The following is a 22,613-nucleotide window of genomic DNA, read 5'->3' as shown; positions in this document are numbered from 1 at the left end:
TTTCTTTCTTGCACTGGCCCTAGCTTAGTTTAACAGGTGACCATGAAGATGCTATCCATTCCATTATGGCTAGCATTCTGTGCGGATTCAAAGAAATTTTCTCTTACGAACACTCAAGCTATACAATTCTCTATCAAGGTTCTCCATAGAAACTACATTATGGAGTCCTTCAAAAAGGATATAATAAAGTTTATTCAGGGTTGGCAACGCCCACGTGACCACCACCACTGTAGCCTGTGGATGCCTGCAACACTCCTAGTGTTGCAGGCATCCACAGGCTACAGTGACTGTTTACCATCAGACGGACTATATGCTTGTTTGCCACTTTCGTAGTATAAAATATATATTTAGGTGCTTATGTTTGAGGGACTGATCACCCTCATTATCATGTCCACAACATCTAACAAAAACATGCTTTGAATTTTAAATAATGTCAGTATACGCACCGGACTAAAGGGTGCTCGCTGTATGTCCCGAGCATCGAGCCGCACGTGTCACCCGACGCCAGGGTGCCGCCGCCCGCTCGCCGCGCGCCCTCGGCCATCTGAAACACACGGCTTGAATTACCCACTGCTGACTCTTCGCCACCAAACGGCCACACCTCACCGCTCCAAGAGACGAGGCCAATTGCACTTTGTTGCATTATTTTAAAACGAAGCAATAATATCTAAGAACATAAATAGAAGATGCAAGGAGAAGGTATCGTTACTTATGAGAAACTCATTGCTAGCAATATAGTATATACCCAGTCAGGTCTCCTACACACGGTTTTTTTCTCAATGGATGAAGATGGAATTCTGTGTTATCGTACGCTGATGGGATACTAATAAATAATCAAGTGTAAAAGTCAGGTTAATTGGCCCATCGTGGTGACACAGGGATAACCGCATGGAGGTCGACCTGCCATTGTATATAGCTAACAAGGAGGCTGTTAGATTCCATTACTAACAATTACCATTGTGTGGAGTTACTCTTAAAATAAATTCTAATAGATTGATATTGGAATAGAAACGTTTCACAATCTCGAATTGCAATACTCGCGAAATAATGGTTCAATATTGTTTTGATAGATGCATTAATATGCATCTATTGTTTGCAATACAAACTATTGTAAACCGAACCTAATTTTAACTTAATTCCTAATTGTTATTTCATGAGTGCAGTACAAAATTGTCATTGACGTTAGATTGGATTGATATTAAATTCAAGAGTAGGCCTGCTGTTCCCATTCCACAAATAAGCTTGTGGCGTCTGTAAATAAATATTGTACATATTCATCTCATAGCCACTTATCAACATCATTACTTTCTTTTCCATCAAGTAGGTTAATTAAATTGTACATAGATATTTCACCTCTTTCTTTCCTTCGGACTGGTCGTACAGACATGACAGCGACGTTTACTTTCTTACATTCATTTCTGCTGTCATTCTCTCCATCTCGATCGCTCGGCTCTTACACTTCTAATTTCCGTTTGTATATATTATTTACTACATATTCCTCTGTACATAATATTTACCTTCTGTATATAATATATGTAAATAATCAAAGTTAGTTGTTATACTTATTTCCTCCAAACAACTAGAAACTCAAAAAAATCCATTTACACATATAATTATCTAATTCTACTGTAACATATCTATTCTGTAATATAGGCCAGTCAGCACGGCACGTTTTTAAGATAATAGTACTACGATCAAGCATACCATATGAAATTGCACCATCTCCGACGTTAAGATGGAGCGAATTAATTTCCGCGAAAGTGCATGACATAATGAAGGATATTGACAAATTACAAACATCTATGCATATGTATACATATTGGTTTGATAATAATCATATCGTGATGATAAAATCGTACTATGCCATGATGTGCCACAATAAAGCATAAAAGCACCCAATAGGCACATGGCAGTATATCATGTGTAGTGCATATCGCCCAATAACACGCCACGGGATATCCATGATTTGTTCTAAACTCTCAACAGTTGTAAATATTCAAAGACAAGTTATTGCTCCATTGCAACCAATTGCAACAAAGTTTACATACCTACACGTCCAGAAAAATATTTAAACAATATATTATGGGCATGTACAGTCTGGTCGGATTTTCATTGCATTAAATAATCCAACGAACACGCAAATATAATCAAATATAATTAAAATCCTTATATCATCGATTGGGTAATTATACAATACCTCCATAACTTCTAACTATATAGGGGCAATAGTTGAAGATTAAGTTTAAAATTTGTCAGGTAACGTTAAAAATTAATTAACCCCTCCAGTGATCAATCTACAAACGAGTTAAATGAAAAGACTATTTGAAAGAAAGTATAATACAGGAGTCTTAAATACTGTATGTAAAAAGTCTAATGCAAGCAAAGTCTTTATGATTTTTGGTTCCATCTATACAATTTAGCCTACCTATTACTGCAGTAAGATCACTTACGATTATCCACTATAGTATAATATACTGGTATGAGTTGTAAGAAAGCTATTGCAATATTTAGTTAGGGGGAATGGGATTGTTAGTAATGGGGTCTGACAGATCATTGATAGGGATATCAGGTCGACCTCCACGCGGTTCCCCCTGGAAAAATCTAGACCTGCAAGATCTAGATCTGAATCCAATATTTGGTCTAAACACAAGAGGCGTAAAAATAAAATCTTGGACAGTTACAATAAACGCCATGACTTTTTTAAATTTAAGGTTCAATTTTGTGAGTCACTCTACCTTCGTTATAAGGGCTTTACAAAATTAATTAAATTAACACCCGGATTAATTTCTATTAAAAAAAAATTAATTAAAAGTCAGTGAGTATAGCTTTTGATTAAAATTGTGCAGATATCGAAAGCAACACTAATTTAAAATACTACAAAACGCAGTAGAGTGGAAAGAGGTCACTGGCTTCGATATAATTTAACATAGGGTTGTGTGCTGGCACCTTAATTTAACATGCAATACCCATTAAAGCGTTCCTGTGACCCGTGTAAGTATTCACACGGCACATTTAGTTATTATAAAACATACCTTTATAATTTACCGTTACAAATTATTTTTTCACATAACAATGTCCTAATCGCGTTTGCCGAAATAATGTGAGTCGCGCACAAACAATCATGAAAAACACTTCCACGTTTCAATTGTATTTTGTCTGGTTTGCATAACCTTATCACACGCCTAATATGTAGTTCATTATTCTACTTATTATTTTATTACGTTTTAATAATGCACTTATTAAATTCTTGATGTAAGCACATCAAGACACTATTTTTCATAATCATAGATATTGTTTTTATTAATATGCTTCACGGGACTTGTTGATATCGGAGGTTAAAATAATCGCTTTACACAAATTATAATAGAAAGGATTCAATCCATATAAGTAGTCAACCAAATTAATAAACATCTTACATTAAGGGCTGCATATATCGCTAAGATCTGTAATAACATCTTAAATTCATAAAATACTATATTGACCCTGAAAATGAAAAATCTATTTAAATTGGTCTATTCATTTAGAAGCTACGATGCCACAAATAAACACAGGTAGAGAACGATTTTAAACTTAAAATAAAAACCCCGCCTTTTCCGTTGAGGGTTAAAAATAAACAACAATTGTACAATCGACGTTTACGGTTAATTTGATACGAAACATAAATAAATATCAAGTATCTACCTATTTATGTTTTTATCTGTAATCGTGTCGTATCAATTTCCGAAAATAAATTGGAATAGGTATGAATCGGAATAAATATAAAATCAGGCGCACGGCAGTGTCCACGCCAAAGGGAGCACGGTTGTACCGTCCTTTTCTGGAAGCAAATGACGGCACTCATGCCCCCCCCCCCCCCCTGTTACTTAATTGTGAATAAACCAAAATTTTAATTTTTAGGGATTAAGAGGATATACTAATAGTATATCCTAAATAGTAAGTTGCTAAGTAAATAAAACTCTCAAAGTCTCGTTCTTTCACTACAAAAAATTGCGAGATCTCAAGTCTATAGTGATATGGTAATGGCACGGCAACATTTCTACTAATAAAATATTTTATTCTCGAGTGCACTGTTTAGATTTAATTAGTAATCGAAATAAAGGTTTGGTATTAGATTATTTTTCTAAAATTTAGGAGCCGTTAAGAGTTTGCATTTTTTTACATTGTATGTTTTTAATGGGATTAAATTATTTACTCAGTATCCCTATACAACGATACAAACGTTATGATAAGATTTGTAACGATTGTGAAATGTCGAGATTAATCGGGTTTTTAAACAAATAAAAAAATAGACGATTTTAGCATTTCAAATATATTTTTTGTATATTTGTTAATTCTGTGTCGATTTTAATGACTCTTTTTAGTATCAATTGGCTCTCTATACTATTGTTTATACTAGAACTTTATCGTACCGGTTTCTAAGATTCCGTTTAGAATCGATAGGGTTTACATTTTATGTATTGGCTAGATTGTTATAACATTCTCCCGGTTGAAGCCGTTGTTTATTTTTCTGGAACGCATTTTTAAAACTCCAATCATGGGGGACCTAAAAAAGTATTTTGTAGGAATAGGTATTATATTAATTTTACAAGCGAAGCGCACGTGTAGCTTGTTAAAAATAAAAACTACCATAATTCTTTTATTTAATGCAATTTAATTACGCTTAGACAGGGTAAAACAAAGTCAACCACTAACGAGCCGAGTCATTGTAAATCGAGTCGAGGGTCGTTCATAAAGGGCTGACGATGTCAGGGCTACAAGACGCCCCGCCACTTGGACACGTTACACAACCCCTCTAAATAACACGCAAATACGTGATCACATAAGTATCCGTATAAAACGCGAGCTACACACAAGCATCCCATTGTGTAGGTACATTGGTATATTATTATATCCCTCTAGAGATCGCATCTGAGTAGGCGCACACCAAACTAGCATTGTGGTAGAAGGAATTGTTAGTGATGGGGATTAGTAACCCCATTGCTAGCAATACACCCTGCCAAATTGACCTCCACATGGTTCCCCCTAGAAACCATCATGCTAAGTCCCAAGTGAAATCATCACTATGGGCTAACTGACCTGCCTTTTTATCAGGTGGGGTAACCATTCTATTATCATACATTTAAAAAAAAACTATCATAGTAATGAAAATCTATCTGAAATTTCAGAATCTTATGCAATGCAAAATATTAAAAAAATATGTCAAATTCAATAGCACCCTTCACACATTTCTATGTCAAGGAATCAGAGGCTTCTAGTTTAGCATATCCAGATTTCTATGAAAGAATTAAATTTTAGTCCTCTTCTCTGTACTTACATACTTAACCCTCCACCAACCATATAGGACAATATCATCTGCGCCAAATTTGGACCAGATGCATATCTTTGTAAGAAAAAAAGGAAGGGACCTCAAACCTCTCTGTTAAAAAAACTTACACACATGTGTACCTCACTAGTAAGGTTTTGAAAGGTGCTTATATGAAGAATAAATATCCAAAACATTTCTTCTTCAATCTTCACAATATCAATTTTTTAGTAAAATCTTAGAAATTATGATTTTTGTAGAGATTACAAAATTTTATTTCCCTAGAGGGTAAAGTATTTAAGTCAAAAACTATAGAAATAGAAAAGAAATTCTAGAATATATTCCCTGAATTTTTTTGGAATTTTTCCCTACCATTAAGTAGGTCAAATTATCATCTGGGAGGATAATGTCCGTGAGGATTGACAATGTGCAAAAAAAACACACAGCGGAGGGTTAATCACAAAATCTAAAACCAAAATTTTTTGTGCAAATTAGAATGGCAAACAAGCTAACGACCTACCTGATGGAAAGTACATACGAGGTTTGTCCGGAAAGTACGTATAAAAGTTTTTTAAAAATTTTATTTTACAATTATTCAGGTAAATCAATTTTATCCCCTTCAAAGTACTCCCCCTGTGACATAATGCACTTGTGCCAACGCCGTTTCCACTGTGAGAAGGCTCCTTGAAAGTCCTCTGGTTGTAGGTTTCTCAGCTGCCCCGTCGTAGCTTTTTTTATCTCATTTATGTCCCCCAAATGCCGCCCCCGAAGTACCAATTTGGTTTTTGGGAACAAGAAGAAGTCACACGGGGCCAAATCCGGCGAATAGGGGGGGTGTTCGGTCACCGTAATGGAATTTTTACTCAAAAACTCACGGACAACAAGAGAGGTGTGGGCAGGGGCATTGTCGTGGTGAAGAATCCAACGCCCCTCTCGCGCCAATTCTGGACGAACTCGTGCCACACGAGCTTTGAGGCGTCTGAGCACATCGACGTAGAATTTTCCATCAACTGTCTGGCCTGGAGGGACGAATTCTTGATGGACAATCCCCTGAACATCGAAAAAAAACAATCAACATTGTCTTGACATTTGAGCGGGATTTTCTTGATTTTTTTGTTCGTGGTTCCCCGGATGTCTTCCACTCTTTGCTTTTCACGGCCATTCTTGCCGAGTTTCGAGAGAAACTTGATTACGACGCGCTGCTCTTCAACGGAAGCGGGCTCCATGCCGACGGGGTTTCGTTAAGAGGTAACTTCACAGATGGCGTGACAAGCCAGTTCGCACCGCACGGCGGTCAGACCAGAACTGAAGCATTGTTAGGGACTTCTTTCTCGCATTCCAGAACACTTTTATACGAACTTTCCGGACAGACCTCGTATATACACTAGTGACCTAATATCACTCTGGTGGTATAAGAAATTGGATAGCACTGACAACACATGCATAAGTTAAAGAACTCTTGAAATGCTGAATGATGACACAGAACTATATGAACAAAAATTATTGTGCATATTTTGAAAAATCTTGTCAAATTTTTCCTATTTGACAAACATAAATCGTACTTTGACCTGAAGAAAATTAAAAGACTAAAATACAGTTTCTGTCATACAGACACTTCATAGAAGAGTTTATGGCAAACAAAATAACTATTTACTCCTCAGACTTTGATATGAAAGTAGTTTAGAATGAAGGGATTTAACTTTAGGAATCATGTTTTATGGTAGATAGACTGTCTTATCATAGTACACCTAAAGTAAATCCATCAGTAATAATATAAATAATAAATAAGGCAATGTGTAAGATTATGTGTGGATTTGCTTACAACAGACCATTGGCATGTGGTTTGGGTTTAGGTACTTACTCTAGTGAGATTCTCTCACAATTTGATTCCAATGTAAAAAAAAAATTTTGAATTTTTGTATTTTGAGTGTACATATATAGAACACTGGTTTATTTTTGATGTTCTACACCCATGTTGCAAATGCTAGAATGCCTATTTGTGCACTTGTTACAGATATAGAATGCAATCTTTAAAAAATTTTAATAAAGATAGTTCATTATTAGTGCATATTTTTTATGTATTAGCCAAGTGTGAACTAATAATTTGGCTACTGCTTTCTTTTAATTTATAATTCTTATGAATATTACCTATTATAAAATTTAACATACACAAACAACATATCCCAATCACACAGACAAAATTAAGGAGCATAGATGGTCTAAAACTGCAGACAGCATACAGATAGGTAGCAAACAGTTTTCATTTTTATTTACTGCACTAAAAAAAATCTATTCAAAGCTCTGTGCAGATGACACATATGTTTGGTATGACAGATTGGAAAATCTACCATACCTCAACTATTAGTTGTTGCATATTTCAAATGCAACAAGTAACACTATATATAAAAATACAACAATAAACACACCAGAGGGAGACCTTGTAAAACAATTGTCTAAATCATGATTTGGTTTGAAGGGGAAAATATGCATTGAAATTACAGGGTATGACACAGAACACCTTAATCTTCGAAAATGGTAACAGATAAGAGATACTAAAGGTGTCACAATATATTCTGTCATTAATGAAAATTACAGAATTGTAGACATAAATAGCATGCCATAGTGTTGTTTATGATGATAAGCAATGGACAACATTTTCTATCAGGTAGGCCAATAATTGGATTTAAAATCTGAGATACATACAACTGCTAAGTTTATTTCATAATTTTTCTACACAAGAATCAAACTCTAAATTGCATTTAAAGCAAGCATTTGTATAATGAATAAATTTTCCTAAGAGGAGTAACTGTACCATCAACCAAATAGTTGAGGGTTGAGCTCGGCTACTTCTTATAAGATTTGCAAGCAAGTTTTATAAGATCAACCATCATATTCACTTTTGAGCTTTAAGACATTCAATTTTAAATTTTTGAAGGATTTCTTTTATTATGTAAAAAGACAAAACTTTATTTAATGCAAACAAGAGTTTGTAAAAACATTAGGTTGGCCATGCTAGTAAAAAATAATATGTGATTAGATTATTCCAACTGCTTCACTCAAAATTTACACTATGCCCCAAAATTTATACTTTATTATGGTTTTGTATTGAAAAAATTAATAAATATAAAATGAGTAAATGGTCTTCTTATAGCACTTAGCATATAAGTGTTTTACATAAATATTTAGGGGTTTATAAATATTTCTTTGGAATTTGGTGCATAAAAATTCTAAATGTAAATACCTTCAATAAACAATTACCGTTGGTGTAGAAGGTATTTTTGTCGCTTGTTCAAGTTTTGAGAGTCACCACACACGACGTTTGTACTAAAACAATAATGATAACGGAACCTAAATCTAATAAGAATAGTGGACATCGTTGTTAAAGAATTCACAGATTCTAATTTGAAACCTGTAAAAATATATACATGTAACTCGCACTGACCTTACAACAGCGTCACGTTTTCTCCAACTTGATGCAATCCGGTTTGCCACATCAATGCCAATTTGTATCACATAATAAAATATAACCAATAAATCACTATTTCACTTTTTCACTAATATGATCTTTTTACTATTCACTACCTAAACCACACGCCCATAAATAACGTACACAAACAGCATTCGCAAGCTAAGTTTCTATGTAGAGATATAAAATAAACGTCAATACCCGGGACGCAATCAGCTACCCTACCATCAAAAGTATAATATCATAAACAATCATTGAAACTTGAGATTTTATGCAAGGATAATTTCAAAGGACAGCTTGTGCTTATCATTGAATAAATATAATACTGTGTAACATAGGACACTTCATTCATGAATAAAATAAAATCACTTTTTATTTTCTTCTCCGTACCGTACTCGCAAACTTGATCGCTCTCCCCAGGTGCCCCCAGCCCCCTTGCAGAACTAGGTAGGTAGTGTTGCAAGTAATCAAATCAAGTCATCAATAAATAAAAATATTTCACGTCACATGATTTTTCTTTTTGATACAATAAATTATATTTTTTATCATATTTCGTAAGTATTTTAATTTCACTGCTTATTTTTCTTAATTACTTCGATCCACAATACATCCATAAAGAAAATATGAGTACTAGTGGTGGGCACTTATAATGGTATATTTATCGACTTTCTGTGACTTTAATTTAATCATAGTTTTAGATTAGATAAATTTTATGATTTATTGTTGTCATAATTTTAGCCTAAGATTATATTAATAATTAATAGATACTCAAAATCTAGTAGCATTACATTCATTTATGATATATGTGGTATAGTATTAATAGCGATTAAGAAGCAATCGTGCTACATAATATAATTTTTTGACAATTAGCAATTGTTTACTATTACAAGGAATCACTCTTACTTCCACTACTGTCCAAAGAGTACTGACTAAGACTACTGTACTGATTGTAAGACTACTGTACTTTCCAAAGAGTGAAATAAGTCAATATCATTTCAAAATGGACCAGGACCCTGCAAAATTTAATTTTTTAAAGAAATAGAAATTTAACATAATGAAATTTCCCTAAGTCTGGAAGCCATGAAAACTTCGCTATTAGAATACTAAGCGTAAAGGTGTTTGAATGTTTTTTTCTATTATGGATTCAGTATTGTTTTCATAAAGTATCAACGAGGAATGAAGTCTAGTCAGTTGACCTATCGTAATAAATTCATCAGGAAATGACCACGACGGCTTTCAGGAAAACCATGTGGAGATCGTTATAATAGCATATCGTGCTAGCAATGGCCCAGACAAAACGAATTTGGTATGATGTCCCTCGAGTGATAATTATGTCGAATACTAAGTTTTAAAATTACTTATGTAGTATTTAAGTAGGTAGCATTACTCGATTTTTTAAAGGACTAGCGAGGATGAAAGTAGGCAATTGGCATGTCTTGATAATTACAAAACACGATAGCTTCTAAGGAACTGTTTTTTCTTATTGTTTGTATTTATAATAAGTTGACTGTTGTGATCTTATGGAGGAAACAGTAAAGAGTATCTATCTATAGAGACAGACGTAATAGGGAATATTGCTAACAACGGGGTCGCTAGTCATTTCAGATTCCTTTTTCAGCACTGCTCAGTAGAACTATTTACTCATCATCAGAATCAACATAATGATCATGAACTTCTATCAGAATACAGGGGTTCCAAGATAGATTTTCAATCGGGCTAATTCAGGATACGAACTTTAGTAAATTGGTTTGGGCTTGGGTTAAGGCCAAATGTTCGTTATTTGGTTTCTCAAAACGTCGTGTTTTCCTATATAATAAAGTTTTTTTTTTAATAGTTCACCCATTAAAAAAATACCATTCATGGAATAGTAACTCCACCTGGGCTATCGGTAATTTAAGAAAGGTAAGGTATGACATAGATTATGTTCATTGTACTGTTAATATTTAATTTATAGGCTAAGATACTTTTCATAAGGCGGACCGTCAACTTGTTTTTCATTCCAATACCTATTAAAAAAAGCATAAAAACACTATAAATACTTTTAAAGCATAGTACTATTAAGATGGACTACGCATGGAGTAGACTCTCGTATCAACCACTTCACAATACGTATAATACAAAATGATATAAAATCGAGATAATTAACGGAATTTAGATAGTGTTCATTATTTAGGTATTTATTGATTTTTAACACAAATCATTGATCTGTTCATTTGTAATTAAACCTCTGAGAGATGATTTTTAAGTTCTACAGAATAACACAACATTTTCCTCGTCTTCTCCAACGAGATTCCATGGAACGTGTTCTATAGGCTTTGCCGATGCGTTTTCTGTGAGTTTTGAAACCTCTTTTATTAGTGAACCTAGAGTCTTTGGATTGCACCCTGGCACACTCGCAAGGAGAGCCGGCACGTGTGACAGTATCCATCGAGCTTGGGCATTTTGTTTTGCTCCTGATACATTTCTTGTAACATTTGTCCGGTTGTGGGCATGGTGCCGGCATCGGCCTATGTTTATGTACACTGCATGTTGGTGCCGATACACACGGCTTTAAACTACTAGTTGAGTAGACGGCTGAAACATAAGGTTATGACATAGAAATTATTAAAATTGTAAAATGGAATTTATTTATTTATATGCAGCTTATTTATTTTCAATTACTATTTTATATAGATATATAAACCATCTAATTATTCCCTACGTCTCGAGTTCGAACATCAAATCTGATGAACATCAAAAACTTGTCAATATAAATTTCTAAACAATGTTTCACCTATATAACGTTGGATTCTAATATGCTGAAGAGAAATCGTGTTTTTTTTTTTATTGATAAATGAATAGTAAATATGCCTGCGATAACGGTTTACGCTTAAAGGACATCAGTGAGGGATGATAGGTGGAAATGAAAAGGTAGGGTCAGTTAGTCCATCGTGATGTATGCACCTGGAATTCAGCTCAATGATTTCCAGGGGAGTACCAAGTGGAAGTCGATCTAATAGAGTACATTGCTAACAATGGAACTAGTGATCCGTATTACTAACAATCCCTCTCCCTAGGCAAATCGTGTTAAGTTTAGCACGGTATTACAAATTCGAAGATGCTTGTCTATATGCATCTTCTAACGAATGAGAACACATTTTTTTTTTTTTATTATTAAGTAGTTTTCTACAAAAAAAGGATAATTTATAACCAATAACTATTATAATTCACCATCATAATATGAATAATGAATTTTAATAATGACAATTGTAAATTAGCAAATAACTTACAGTAACTGTAAGTTAAAATTGTATTGTATATAAATAATAATTTTAAGTATATGTATCCAGATATAGACAGTTCACAATATTAAAGTATTTCGCAGCATTTTTTTCTTTTCAGTCGTCCTCTGTGGCCCTTTCCAGCACAACAGTCGCTTTTCGACCTCGGGGTTCCCTTCTTCCTCGTGTATTTTAAATAGCTGTGACTTCCATTCAATCTATCTTTTTTTTTCATTTGTGATTCTTTCGATTTACGTTTGAGAAATTTTTCAACGGCAGCTACATTCCTGGGATTTGAGGTGGACCTGCTGAATTTGCCACAACTCGAACATATAACTTTCGATCGCGTCGCCATGATTGAAACGGCGCTCTGACAAGGCCTTATGCCTTTCGAGATGGTTTTTTTTAAACATTTTTCCGGATTTTGACATGAAGGCAGCGTGGGATGACAACGCACTGGAGTACATGAAGCTGAAGGCGTGCACGGTGGATGTATACTTGGGGCCATCTGTACGACGTTTACTCTGCAACATTAACAAGTAAAACACACTAATTATAAATTTAATTACATATATTTTTTTATATATCAACTAGTGCCTGCTTATATACTATAACAGAAGCACGAATATAAAGCAACACTACTAATAGAAGCCAACTATTAAACAATTCGAACTGCCACTCACCCTGCAAAGAAATTTCTACGCACGTTATCAAACAGAAGTTAAACAACAACAAAATTACGTAAAAACCTTTGCAATAATCAAAAAGTTAGTGTTTGGTGTAATGATGAGTGAAACATACTGGAGGTACTCACAGTATTTGTTCATATTATATTTGTAGATACTTCTAATGGTATACCCAGAAACTGCGCCGACTTCAAATTTTTACACTAAAGTAAGAAAAAGATAATTTAAAATATATTCATCGAATGAGGTAGAAGACTAAAGCTAATGTTTGAGATAGTAAAAGTCCATTTTTAACGAATACATATATCTATCCTTGCATCAAGTCGTTTTTTAAGTAGATGGAGGGAGTTGAGTGCCAAAAGGATAGAGATAGTTACATATATAATTGCTTCTTTTATTTCATAATACGCCAATCCCGAAGATTTTTTACTCTTCTCTCTGATAGAACCCGGTGATTACAATAGCCTAATCCAGATCTCCCCGAATAGCTACATCTTTACACCTTCGCATTGTAGATATCTTTCGTCAATGTAAATTTAAAAAAATATTCAAATTTATTAAACTACTTGAATAAAAAAAATCATATTGAACAGTGCGTTTGGTCATCACCTCATTAGTAAATGCGTAGGCAACTTTGTACAAAAGTTCAATACCTGTAATGTCTAGATAACATATGAAAATATATAAAAATTGGTTCCAATTATTCATGGTCGTGGCATATACAGGTATTATTAAGAATGCAATTGAACTTTTGTATGCAACTTGTATACGAGTAGAATTCAGGAGACGAGTGGCAGTTTATACTTGTTACAGGCTGCCTCTCTAGACAAGTGTTAAATAATTCTATAGAGTCATTATCGCTACCGAGTCCATGAGATAGCGATTATGATGTCTTATTCTTTCTCATGCGAGGGTTAACTGAAACGTATCTATCGACAGATTCGTTTGCAACTTGTCTAGGCGCAGTTATGCTCACTAAGGTAAACTATAGCAGGCTTCTTTGTACAAAGCTGTCAATAACAATGTCTACCTACTTTAATTAATTAGAAAGATAAAGCTTACCCATAATACTTTTAAGGCCAAATGTAACGAGTGCTGGTAAGAAAAACCTAACCACTAGTACTGTTTCATTTCGATATGATATTAATTTTTTTATTCAATTTTATATAATAACATACAAATTTTAAACATTTTTTATTTTCTAATTTCAACATTGACATACAATTTATTCTTCTTGCAATGACATTTCTTCTTTAAACGGACAGTGTCCTTATAAACCGCGAGCATCTGTATTAAAAAGAAATATGATAGTAGACTCTTCTAAAGAGGAACTCTTATTCTGAAGAGGATAATGTAATTTATCGTATGTAATCTAAAAATGCCGATCTTTGAAAAAATCCTTTTGTAAACTGTAAACAAACTATTGAAAATTTGCAAAGCTTTTAAAAAAAATTAGAGTTTTCGGTTTACAACCATATAAAAGCCGTAATATACGTAATCAAAACTATTTGCGGATAATTTTCATCCATTCAACCAAAATTCCATATTAAACGGATGGAGCGAAAAGATTTTACTGAAACGAATATCTCAGAGCGTATTGTTATTTGAGTTTGAACGTGTAATCAAGAAATGCATGTACATTTATGACATACATTCGCACACAGATGCACGATACATTCTATGCGCATGCAGATCTACTACCTGCTCTAACTGTGAAAGCAAAAGTCAAAACCTGGGCGGAAAATGCACAGTTTCGTTTGTATAACGCTTAACATAACAACAAAGTGTCAATAACAACAGATCTTATAATTCTTCTCTATCTATCCCTAAAGGTCTGTTTTCACTGATAGTGGAAATTAATAGGATTTTTTACTGTATAATTTTCAAAAGAAATTAAATTAAATCCAATTATATCTGTAAATTGAAATACCACTAGAGATAGATGAAACTGGCCGTTCATAAGAAAGTCCAATCACTCTTGAATAACAATAAAGTATATGCAACATAGATAAGCCATTTATTTTTATAATAATAATACTTTTAACACTTGTTATAAATAAGAAAAAATAATAAATGTATGACTACACAACTAAATTTTGAAGAAAAACAATAAAATAATGTAATACCTAGCATGCCAGAATAAGATTTTGGTCTGATCAAAAATTTATTTGTTGACAGTTACAGTTGTTTAAACTATAATAATAAATAAAAAAAGACAAACAATATTCAGACCAAAAGACAACCTGCACTGTGAATTAAATATCTACAGCAAGCCACGATGTCATCTATTAAATATTAATTGGTACAAGTAGAAACATTGTCAATGCAGCTGTCCTCCATCTTTCTAAGTTATCGATTATTTTTTAGATTATAGAGATAAGCATACAATGATCCAACATTTACATAGATTAATCGTGATTTTACAGTAGTTTTTACAAAATGTTGGTATACATTTTGAACATTTTAATTCTGTAAGCCATAATAAATAGAATCCTCGACATGAAATAATTTTATTTTCAAAATTTATGTAATTTTTTTATCATATATAACGACATAGTTTATAATAATAATAATAATCAACAGATTCGTTACCATTACTAAGACAAGTGGAAAAAATAAAAGAATACAAAAATGTGACAAAAAGAAATTACGTACAATAAAATGGGTAACAAATTTAAATGGGGTCCTATGGTAACTTAAACCATGATTAGTAATTTAATTTACTTTAGGCCCCTATTCTCTCGACTATTATATACAATTCTATTCTTACTTTTGTTAAATAAATCAATAAGCCATTTCGAATAATTCAACCTTAACATATAAATATATTGGTAATTAATGTTTCAATAATTATGTTAAAATGTTAACTATAAGAACCACTTTATACATTGGTTGCAAGTTTACCAATTATAATAATATATATATTATTGGACAAGAAGCATGCAATAAATACAGGTACTGTGTATTTTATTCATATACTATCACATTACAATTTACAGCTTAGATATATCGTCATGGTCATAGAATACTGATGGATTTGACAAATATTAAATATATAGATCCGTCAGTATTCTACGACTATGACGATATGTATCTTCATAATATTTCAGTCCATTTACAAAAGGCGATTAGGTAAAATCATTTCCACAATTGTGATGTATACTAATATATAATTATAGGCGATATTATATTGCACTAATAGTTTCATGGAATGTTACTTAGCGATCAGAAGGACAATATTGTGAAAATAACATGAAAAATAACTTTTATAGACTTTGATTTTTATCCTTTTCTTTATCCATGTGAAAATGAGGACAGTGCATTAGTTGTCTTTCTTTGATGTCGATTCCTGATAGGTCGGGGGTTGATCCTGTGAAATAAATTATAAATATTTTTTTAGTATAATAAAACAGTAAATATTTAGGAGCAAATATAGTGAGCGTACATAAAGTAAGTCTTTTATATTTCAACTGTATAGAGATATTATTTACTCATACGTTGCAGATGACATTAAGTTGTATCTGGCCACATACTTCAATGATTTTGCTACCAAGTTACATGGAATTATAAATGAAAATTTATTTCAATAAATTAATAGTATACTACATTTTGTATAAAACTAAAATTGAAAAAAATATACAAATATACCAATTAATCTTATTCAATATTATTTAATTAATGAAATAGAATAAATTAATATTATTATTGGAAACTTTGAAGACAGCAGAATAATAAGTGTTTGTATGGGCGTAGCTGCGTAAAGCGGCAAACAGTTTACAGATATTGGTTTTATCTGTAAACTAAATGTTTACCGTTGACCTATGTTAGATTTGACAATTTATAAAAGATAAATATTCTCAAATATAGGTTCTTTGTTCTTTATTGTATACAAACATAATGTTAAGAACAATTAATTTTAAACATAATGTACAAAGGCGATTCTTACTTTTCTATAATTTTTGGCAAGATTACATGTATAAAATTATTTCTGTAATAATATTATCATAGTTCTTTCAGAATAGTATACTTACATTATAAGGTGGCGGCACATAAGCAGTTTGTGGCCTGTTAGGGTCATAATAAGCGCTCTGGGCTGCCTCCGCCGCTTTAGCATCTGAAAATATTATACAATCTACTGCAACTAATATATTATAATACATATTATACAACCATCTAAAAGCAACTATTAAACTCTTTTAATTATTTAAATTCTAGCTATGTATATCTTAATGTAAAGCTAAAAATACAATGCATCTATTACATTCAAGGCTACTCACGCAGGAGCCTCGGCATGTACTGGTTTAATGCATAAAATTATTCCTTCGAACTGTTAGGTTATATTTAAAAATGTCTTATTTCATAGAACTCGGTTAGTAAACATTTAAAAAAATATATATATTTATTTAAACTCATTATATTTGTCCTCACCACTTGCAGACATGCCAGCCGTGGCTCCTGGTACTGTAAACCCGCCTGGATAACCGGGAGGCATCGACGGGTTACCCGGATATCCTGGCGGCATCGACGAGTTACCCGGGTATCCTGGCGGCATGAAGGAATTACCCGGGTAACCTGGGGGTGCATTAGGAGCGTAGCCCCCACCTGCCGGGGACGGTGATGGGCCGCCCGAGAAACCAGCTCCTGCGGGATAGGTCGCGCCTGATACGCCTGGATAAGGCGGTGGGTTGTCCGACACAAATACCGAATTTGGTGGTGGCTGGTCCGGGAATGCCTGTAAAATGGAAATAAATTTAATCAAGCCTTTTTGTTTCTTGGTGTCTATTCACACAAATCAGCTCGGAGTGGAGAGCTGCTCTTCTCTCCAAACCGGTATGTATGAACAGATAGAATCATACACTCTTATTATAAAATCAGATAAATATATATCCATCCATTTAACATTTCCTTCATTTCGTGACGTTTTAGTTTTAATAATAATTGATATGGACAGTTTTTTATATTTGGCCTTCCTAAATATTACAGTATGGAATAATGACATATCAGTCGAAATTAGGAATACAAATCCAACGGGTCATCATAATACATTTATTACAAATTAACTTTTGCCCGCAATTTCGTACATGTGGATTTTGGAAGTAACCACTTTTAGATCGTGTATCAAGACAAAATAATAGACCAAATTTTAACTTCAAAAATACAACTGTGACAACCATATTCAACTTATTACAATTGTTTTTTCATGATAACGGAACAAACATACATACAGATAGACAGACAAATATTAAAAATATATTGTTTTGATTTCTATTGCTCTTATTGTATTTTTTTCTTAAATATCTTCTAAATACAAATATCACCTAATTCCAATTTTATTAATATGAAGTAAAATCAACGGCAACATATTTATTTTCACGTCAAGTTTTTTCAATAGACATGTAGAAAGAGAGTAGAACACCAAAGCCTCTTATGAACTAGATTTGTTAGAAGTCAAATTAAATAATTGTTACAAATTTTCTGGAGAAATGACTGGAGTTTTCTACAAGTATAAACAATATGTACACATTAAAAAATTCCACATTTTTCATCTACATTTATAAAACAAAAAAATAAATATAGACACGATTATAATCCTTAATGGAGTAGTCAGAGGTTATCGTCAGTTGTTGTTATGATGAGTGTAGCACTCGATATTCTTACTTTTCGCCAAACATTAAAATTCAACGTCACAAAGTGCGAGCATAATACCGTTATTCAAATTACTTTGTAATTTTTGAAAAAAAAATAGAAGTAAAACAAAGAGATCTACATCATCGAAAGTATATTATCTCAAAACGTCGTTATCAAATCTGATAAGCTAAAAACTGCTGCTCACAGTTACTAGAAGAAAAAAAAAAATCATATAAAGATTAACCAACCCAATGATGAAAAATGTTAAATATTATTAGAATTACTTAAATTTACATGCTCCATGCTTTTGGTAAGTGCAATAGTTATGAGTAGCTTTCATAAATGGATACTAAATAGATATTATGTAATAGATATACAAAAAAAATATGTATAAACATTATATAGATTTCTTAAAAGTATATACAAGATGTTATAGAAAGTGTAAGTCTAATCTAGTCTAAATTAATCTAAAATCTAGTACTTATAAAACTAAATAACTTTACTCAAGGAAGGTTGACACAAAAAAAATATCCTTTCTTTTAAATTTTTTACTTATATAATGTACTTACATCATCATCAATATCATTAGATTTGTAATTACTTTTGTAATACTATTGAATTAATGTCTAATAAACCTGTAAGACACCTATTAATTTCTCTTTTTTACTTGTTTAAAGTTTTAAGTATTATTTACGCAACTTCTAAGTTTAATGTAATAATGACTGGATTAATACTAGACCTTAGGTCATGACTAAGGGTCCCAGATAGTCCCGAAACTATTCAAGCTTTCTACTAAAATATACATAAGTTGTGTCGGCCGTTATTACATTATTATGTTTTATACCACAAAGGTTGCAAATAAGCATACAGCCTGTCTAATGGTAAACGGTCACTGTAGCCTATAGATGCCTGCAACACAGGTGTCACGTGCGTTTTGACGACCCTGAAGAAACCTTAATATACCCTTTTTGAAGAACCTCATACTGTAGTCTCCAGGGAAATCCTCGGCAGGGAGCTCATTTCACAGCCTGCGCGTTCATGGGAGAAAATTTATCTGAAACCGCACTGTAAGTGACCATTTAGGCTCAAGCGTGTGAGGATGAACTCCCTGTCGATGGCGAGAGGTGCGATGATAAAAGGTGGCTGTAGGCATCATTTCAAACAATTCCTCAGAACACAATCCGTTATACAAGCGGTAGAACACATAAAGGGAGGCAAAGTCTTGCCTTAGACTTAAGACATTAGTTTTTTTTTTAACAGTCAAAATCTGTCAGAAAAGTAAAAAACTGTTAAATGTACAAAACAAATATTATGTGTGCTCCCCACTTTCGATCCGCTATTTAGACCCTGTTTCTGTTTTACATCTACAATCAAAGTATGAACAGTAAATTTACTGGGACCATAACCGAATTGGACAACCACTATTAGATATTATATCGTACTATTAGATACTAACATTGTAAGGCGGCACCCATCCATAGTAGCCTTGCGGCGGCGGAGCGTAAGCCGGCGGCGGTGCAGCATACCATGGCCCTGTCGGCGGCGAGTAAGGCGGCGGGGTCGCGCCTGGTGCCATATGTCTCGAAGCTGTGTACATTATTTATTATCTACCCACATTTGTTCCACAGACCTCTAGGATTACCAGTCTACTACTTGAGCCTAAGATATCCCCTAATAATTATAATCATGTAACTGACAACTTATAATCAAATAAATGAATTAAATATATAGACAAAGAAAAGCATGAATATATATATAAATTCATAAACACAGCAAATATTTTAATACTTAATTACATGATGTAAACATATCATAATCATCTCAAATCTTTAAATAATTTGATGGGAATTTTAAAGAGAATATTCATTAAATAAGTATATTGAAAGACAATAGCAAAATATTTCTGTGTGATGATTATGACCATGAAAATAAAATATTTAAAAAATGGGTTTGAGATGCATTAAATGTCACTTTAAAGATATCCATGCACTTAAGATTACAAATTATTGCACCTATGTTTTAAAATTTTTAATTAATGATGAATGTCATATATGTAACATTATGTTATTACTGATACAGTAAAACCAATAATAGTTACTTTGTTATCTGTTGTTATCAGAGAAAACAAATGATAAACAGTGTGAACACAATGATTAATAATAGTTTTCTAAAGAAAAGTCATTATTATTTTTATTATGAAACTTACCAAGATGAGCTGCTTTTAGCATGGCCTGGCCAAATTCAATAGCTCCACCTGATTTAAATGTCAATTTGAATTTCACTTCACCAATAAAGTTGCCATTTGGCTGTGCTCTCACTTTTCCTTTAATATAATTTGCTGAAAACATGGGCTGTTCAACGGTTACCTGGAGACATAAATAATAATAAAATAGAAAAAAAAATCCTCATCTTTGCTTTATATTATCCAATAATTTATTTATTTAGGTAATCAATAACTTATAACAGTATAATTATGAGTTATTGAAGTTTTAAATAGACTGCAAAGCTAATAATAGATTATTCTGTGAATACATTTATATGTTATGAATTTTTTCACAATTTCTCCTTTCTAACTCACCTTCTCCCTTTCTAACATTAGAAAAAGCCTTTTAAGTTCAATCAACTACTACCAATAAGTATAGTAAGTACCTACATTCATGTAACAAAATAATAACAATATAATGTTTCACAAATTACTTACATCCTGCAATGCAATAAATGGGAAACTGAAAGACCTCATGGTGTCAGAATTTGATTTGGAATTGTAGATCATTCGATGAGTTGTAAGATACATACGGCCAGTTTTAACACCTTTGAACTCAGCTGTGTCATTACCATAGAACTCCACTGTTACATTGTCCGAAAATAAGATGATACTGCAAATTGAAGTAGCTCAGTAAAAATTCTATTAATTTTATAAATCCTAAATAACATATTACAAAGAAAACATTATTTCTTCGGTAAATTTTACACATGTTGATATGAACAGGAATAAATTGATGGATTGGAGTAAAAAGTAACCTGTCTTTCTCCATCAACAATACTATGACTATACCAATATAGAGTATGTGGGCACTATGAACATGTATGTGTATATTACCAAGCATCATATGTAAAATATATTCTCCTTTATCCATTCAATCAACTAAATCCTATTAACAACAATAGAAACAGATAAATATATACATTCTTTAATAACTTATTAATATTCTACTATTGGGCAGGCACCCTCCTCTCAAAATTCTATTATCCTACTTTGATTATACTGGCCAAGTGGTTTGGAATAGGGTTTCAGTTGGTTTTGCTGCACTTTATTCTGATTATGATAGAAAAAAAGTAGTGACCTATTGTAATTATACTCTGTCATCACAAGGAATGTACAATATTTTTTAATAAATAAATTTAAACAAGAAATAAAAAAAATCCTTATTCATGTTTTAAATAATTTAAGGAAAAAACGTAATGTAGCCACCATGCAGAAAAAAAACTAACAACATAAAAATACTACAATGTTGGTGTATGCTACGATCATACTTCTTAGTATTCTTGTTATTTATGTGTATTCTAAACAAATAACTGAAGAAAAGTGAGTTGTCAGTTTTAATGTATCGTTACGATGTTAGCACTTTATTAAGTTGATTATCATCATCAATAATGAGAAGTTAATATATTTATTAACTTCTCATCTTTGTAACATTAACTGCTTTGGACAAAATAATTCTTCTAAGAATTACTAAATTACCTTATATATTGTATTATAACAATAATTTAATATATTTAATACATAACAAAATTAGTTTTAGATAAAAGAATATTGATTTTTACTATGAATCACTAAGATGCAAAGCAAAAGAATTGTAGAATGTTCTATAACATTAGCAATGAGCGCAACACCAAAGTGACTCACCCTTCTCCAGCATGTATCAGCACACCATGATCAGCGTGAGCCGTATTAAGAGACATGGTCAACTTAAATGATCCCAAAGTTCACACCGACAACTTATGAAGCAACTAAAAGGAAAGAAATATTAATAATTATATTTTTATTTGCGTGGTTCACTTAAAATGTAAGTCCAGTATGATAACAATATATTAATAGACATTTGATTGACAAGAAAATGATAGTAAACAAGACAGTTAATTCAACTGTCAGTCTGTAAAAAAGGGTTCCCAGATGCAATTTTCTATTTTTACTTAAATATCAAATGTTATTTTCTCCAAAGCAATACAATTTCCAGGACTTTTACCCTATCACAGACTAGTAATATTTT

General features: G+C 32.5%; 3 protein-coding genes across 4 annotated transcripts in view; all 3 read right to left on the bottom strand.

Annotated features, from left to right (window-relative positions):
• LOC113521486 (uncharacterized) overlaps positions 1–9,355 on the bottom strand; it is a 48,325-nt gene extending 38,970 nt beyond the window's left edge. The window contains exons 1-2 of the mRNA XM_026907012.3: positions 8,745–9,355; positions 447–544 (exon numbers count right to left, since the gene is read on the bottom strand). The gene's annotated coding sequence lies outside the window, so the exon portion shown is untranslated. The remainder of the gene's footprint in view (positions 1–446; positions 545–8,744) is intronic.
• A 1,555-nt stretch (positions 9,356–10,910) lies between these two features.
• LOC113521386 (uncharacterized) lies at positions 10,911–14,732 on the bottom strand. The gene is made up of 3 exons (XM_026906913.3): positions 13,777–14,732; positions 12,843–12,917; positions 10,911–11,342 (listed from the first exon to the last, which is right to left on the bottom strand). Exons 2-3 carry the CDS (start codon positions 12,853–12,855, stop codon positions 11,017–11,019), a joined length of 339 nt encoding a protein of 112 aa, XP_026762714.2. The 5' UTR covers positions 12,856–12,917; positions 13,777–14,732; the 3' UTR covers positions 10,911–11,016.
• A 156-nt stretch (positions 14,733–14,888) lies between these two features.
• Positions 14,889–22,442, bottom strand: LOC113521178 (WW domain-binding protein 2). Of its 2 annotated transcripts, none has more exons than XM_026906628.3 (7): positions 22,250–22,442; positions 21,044–21,218; positions 20,549–20,708; positions 19,799–19,929; positions 17,143–17,446; positions 16,746–16,828; positions 14,889–16,084 (listed from the first exon to the last, which is right to left on the bottom strand). In XM_026906628.3, the coding sequence occupies exons 1-7, from the start codon at positions 22,303–22,305 to the stop codon at positions 16,037–16,039; spliced, it is 957 nt and encodes a 318-aa protein (XP_026762429.1). In that variant the 5' UTR covers positions 22,306–22,442; the 3' UTR covers positions 14,889–16,036. The 2 variants fall into 2 exon arrangements, with proteins under 2 accessions (XP_026762429.1, XP_026762430.1); XM_026906629.3 differs by having other exon boundaries at positions 17,317–17,446.
• Positions 22,443–22,613: the final 171 nt, after the last annotated feature.

The sequence above is a fragment of the Galleria mellonella genome, unplaced genomic scaffold, assembly GCF_026898425.1.
Source record: "Galleria mellonella isolate WM207_F2 unplaced genomic scaffold, CSIRO_AGI_GalMel_v1 utg55, whole genome shotgun sequence".
In the NCBI taxonomy this organism is placed as follows: domain Eukaryota; kingdom Metazoa; phylum Arthropoda; class Insecta; order Lepidoptera; family Pyralidae; genus Galleria; species Galleria mellonella.
This window is presented reverse-complemented; position numbering and strand designations above follow the sequence as displayed.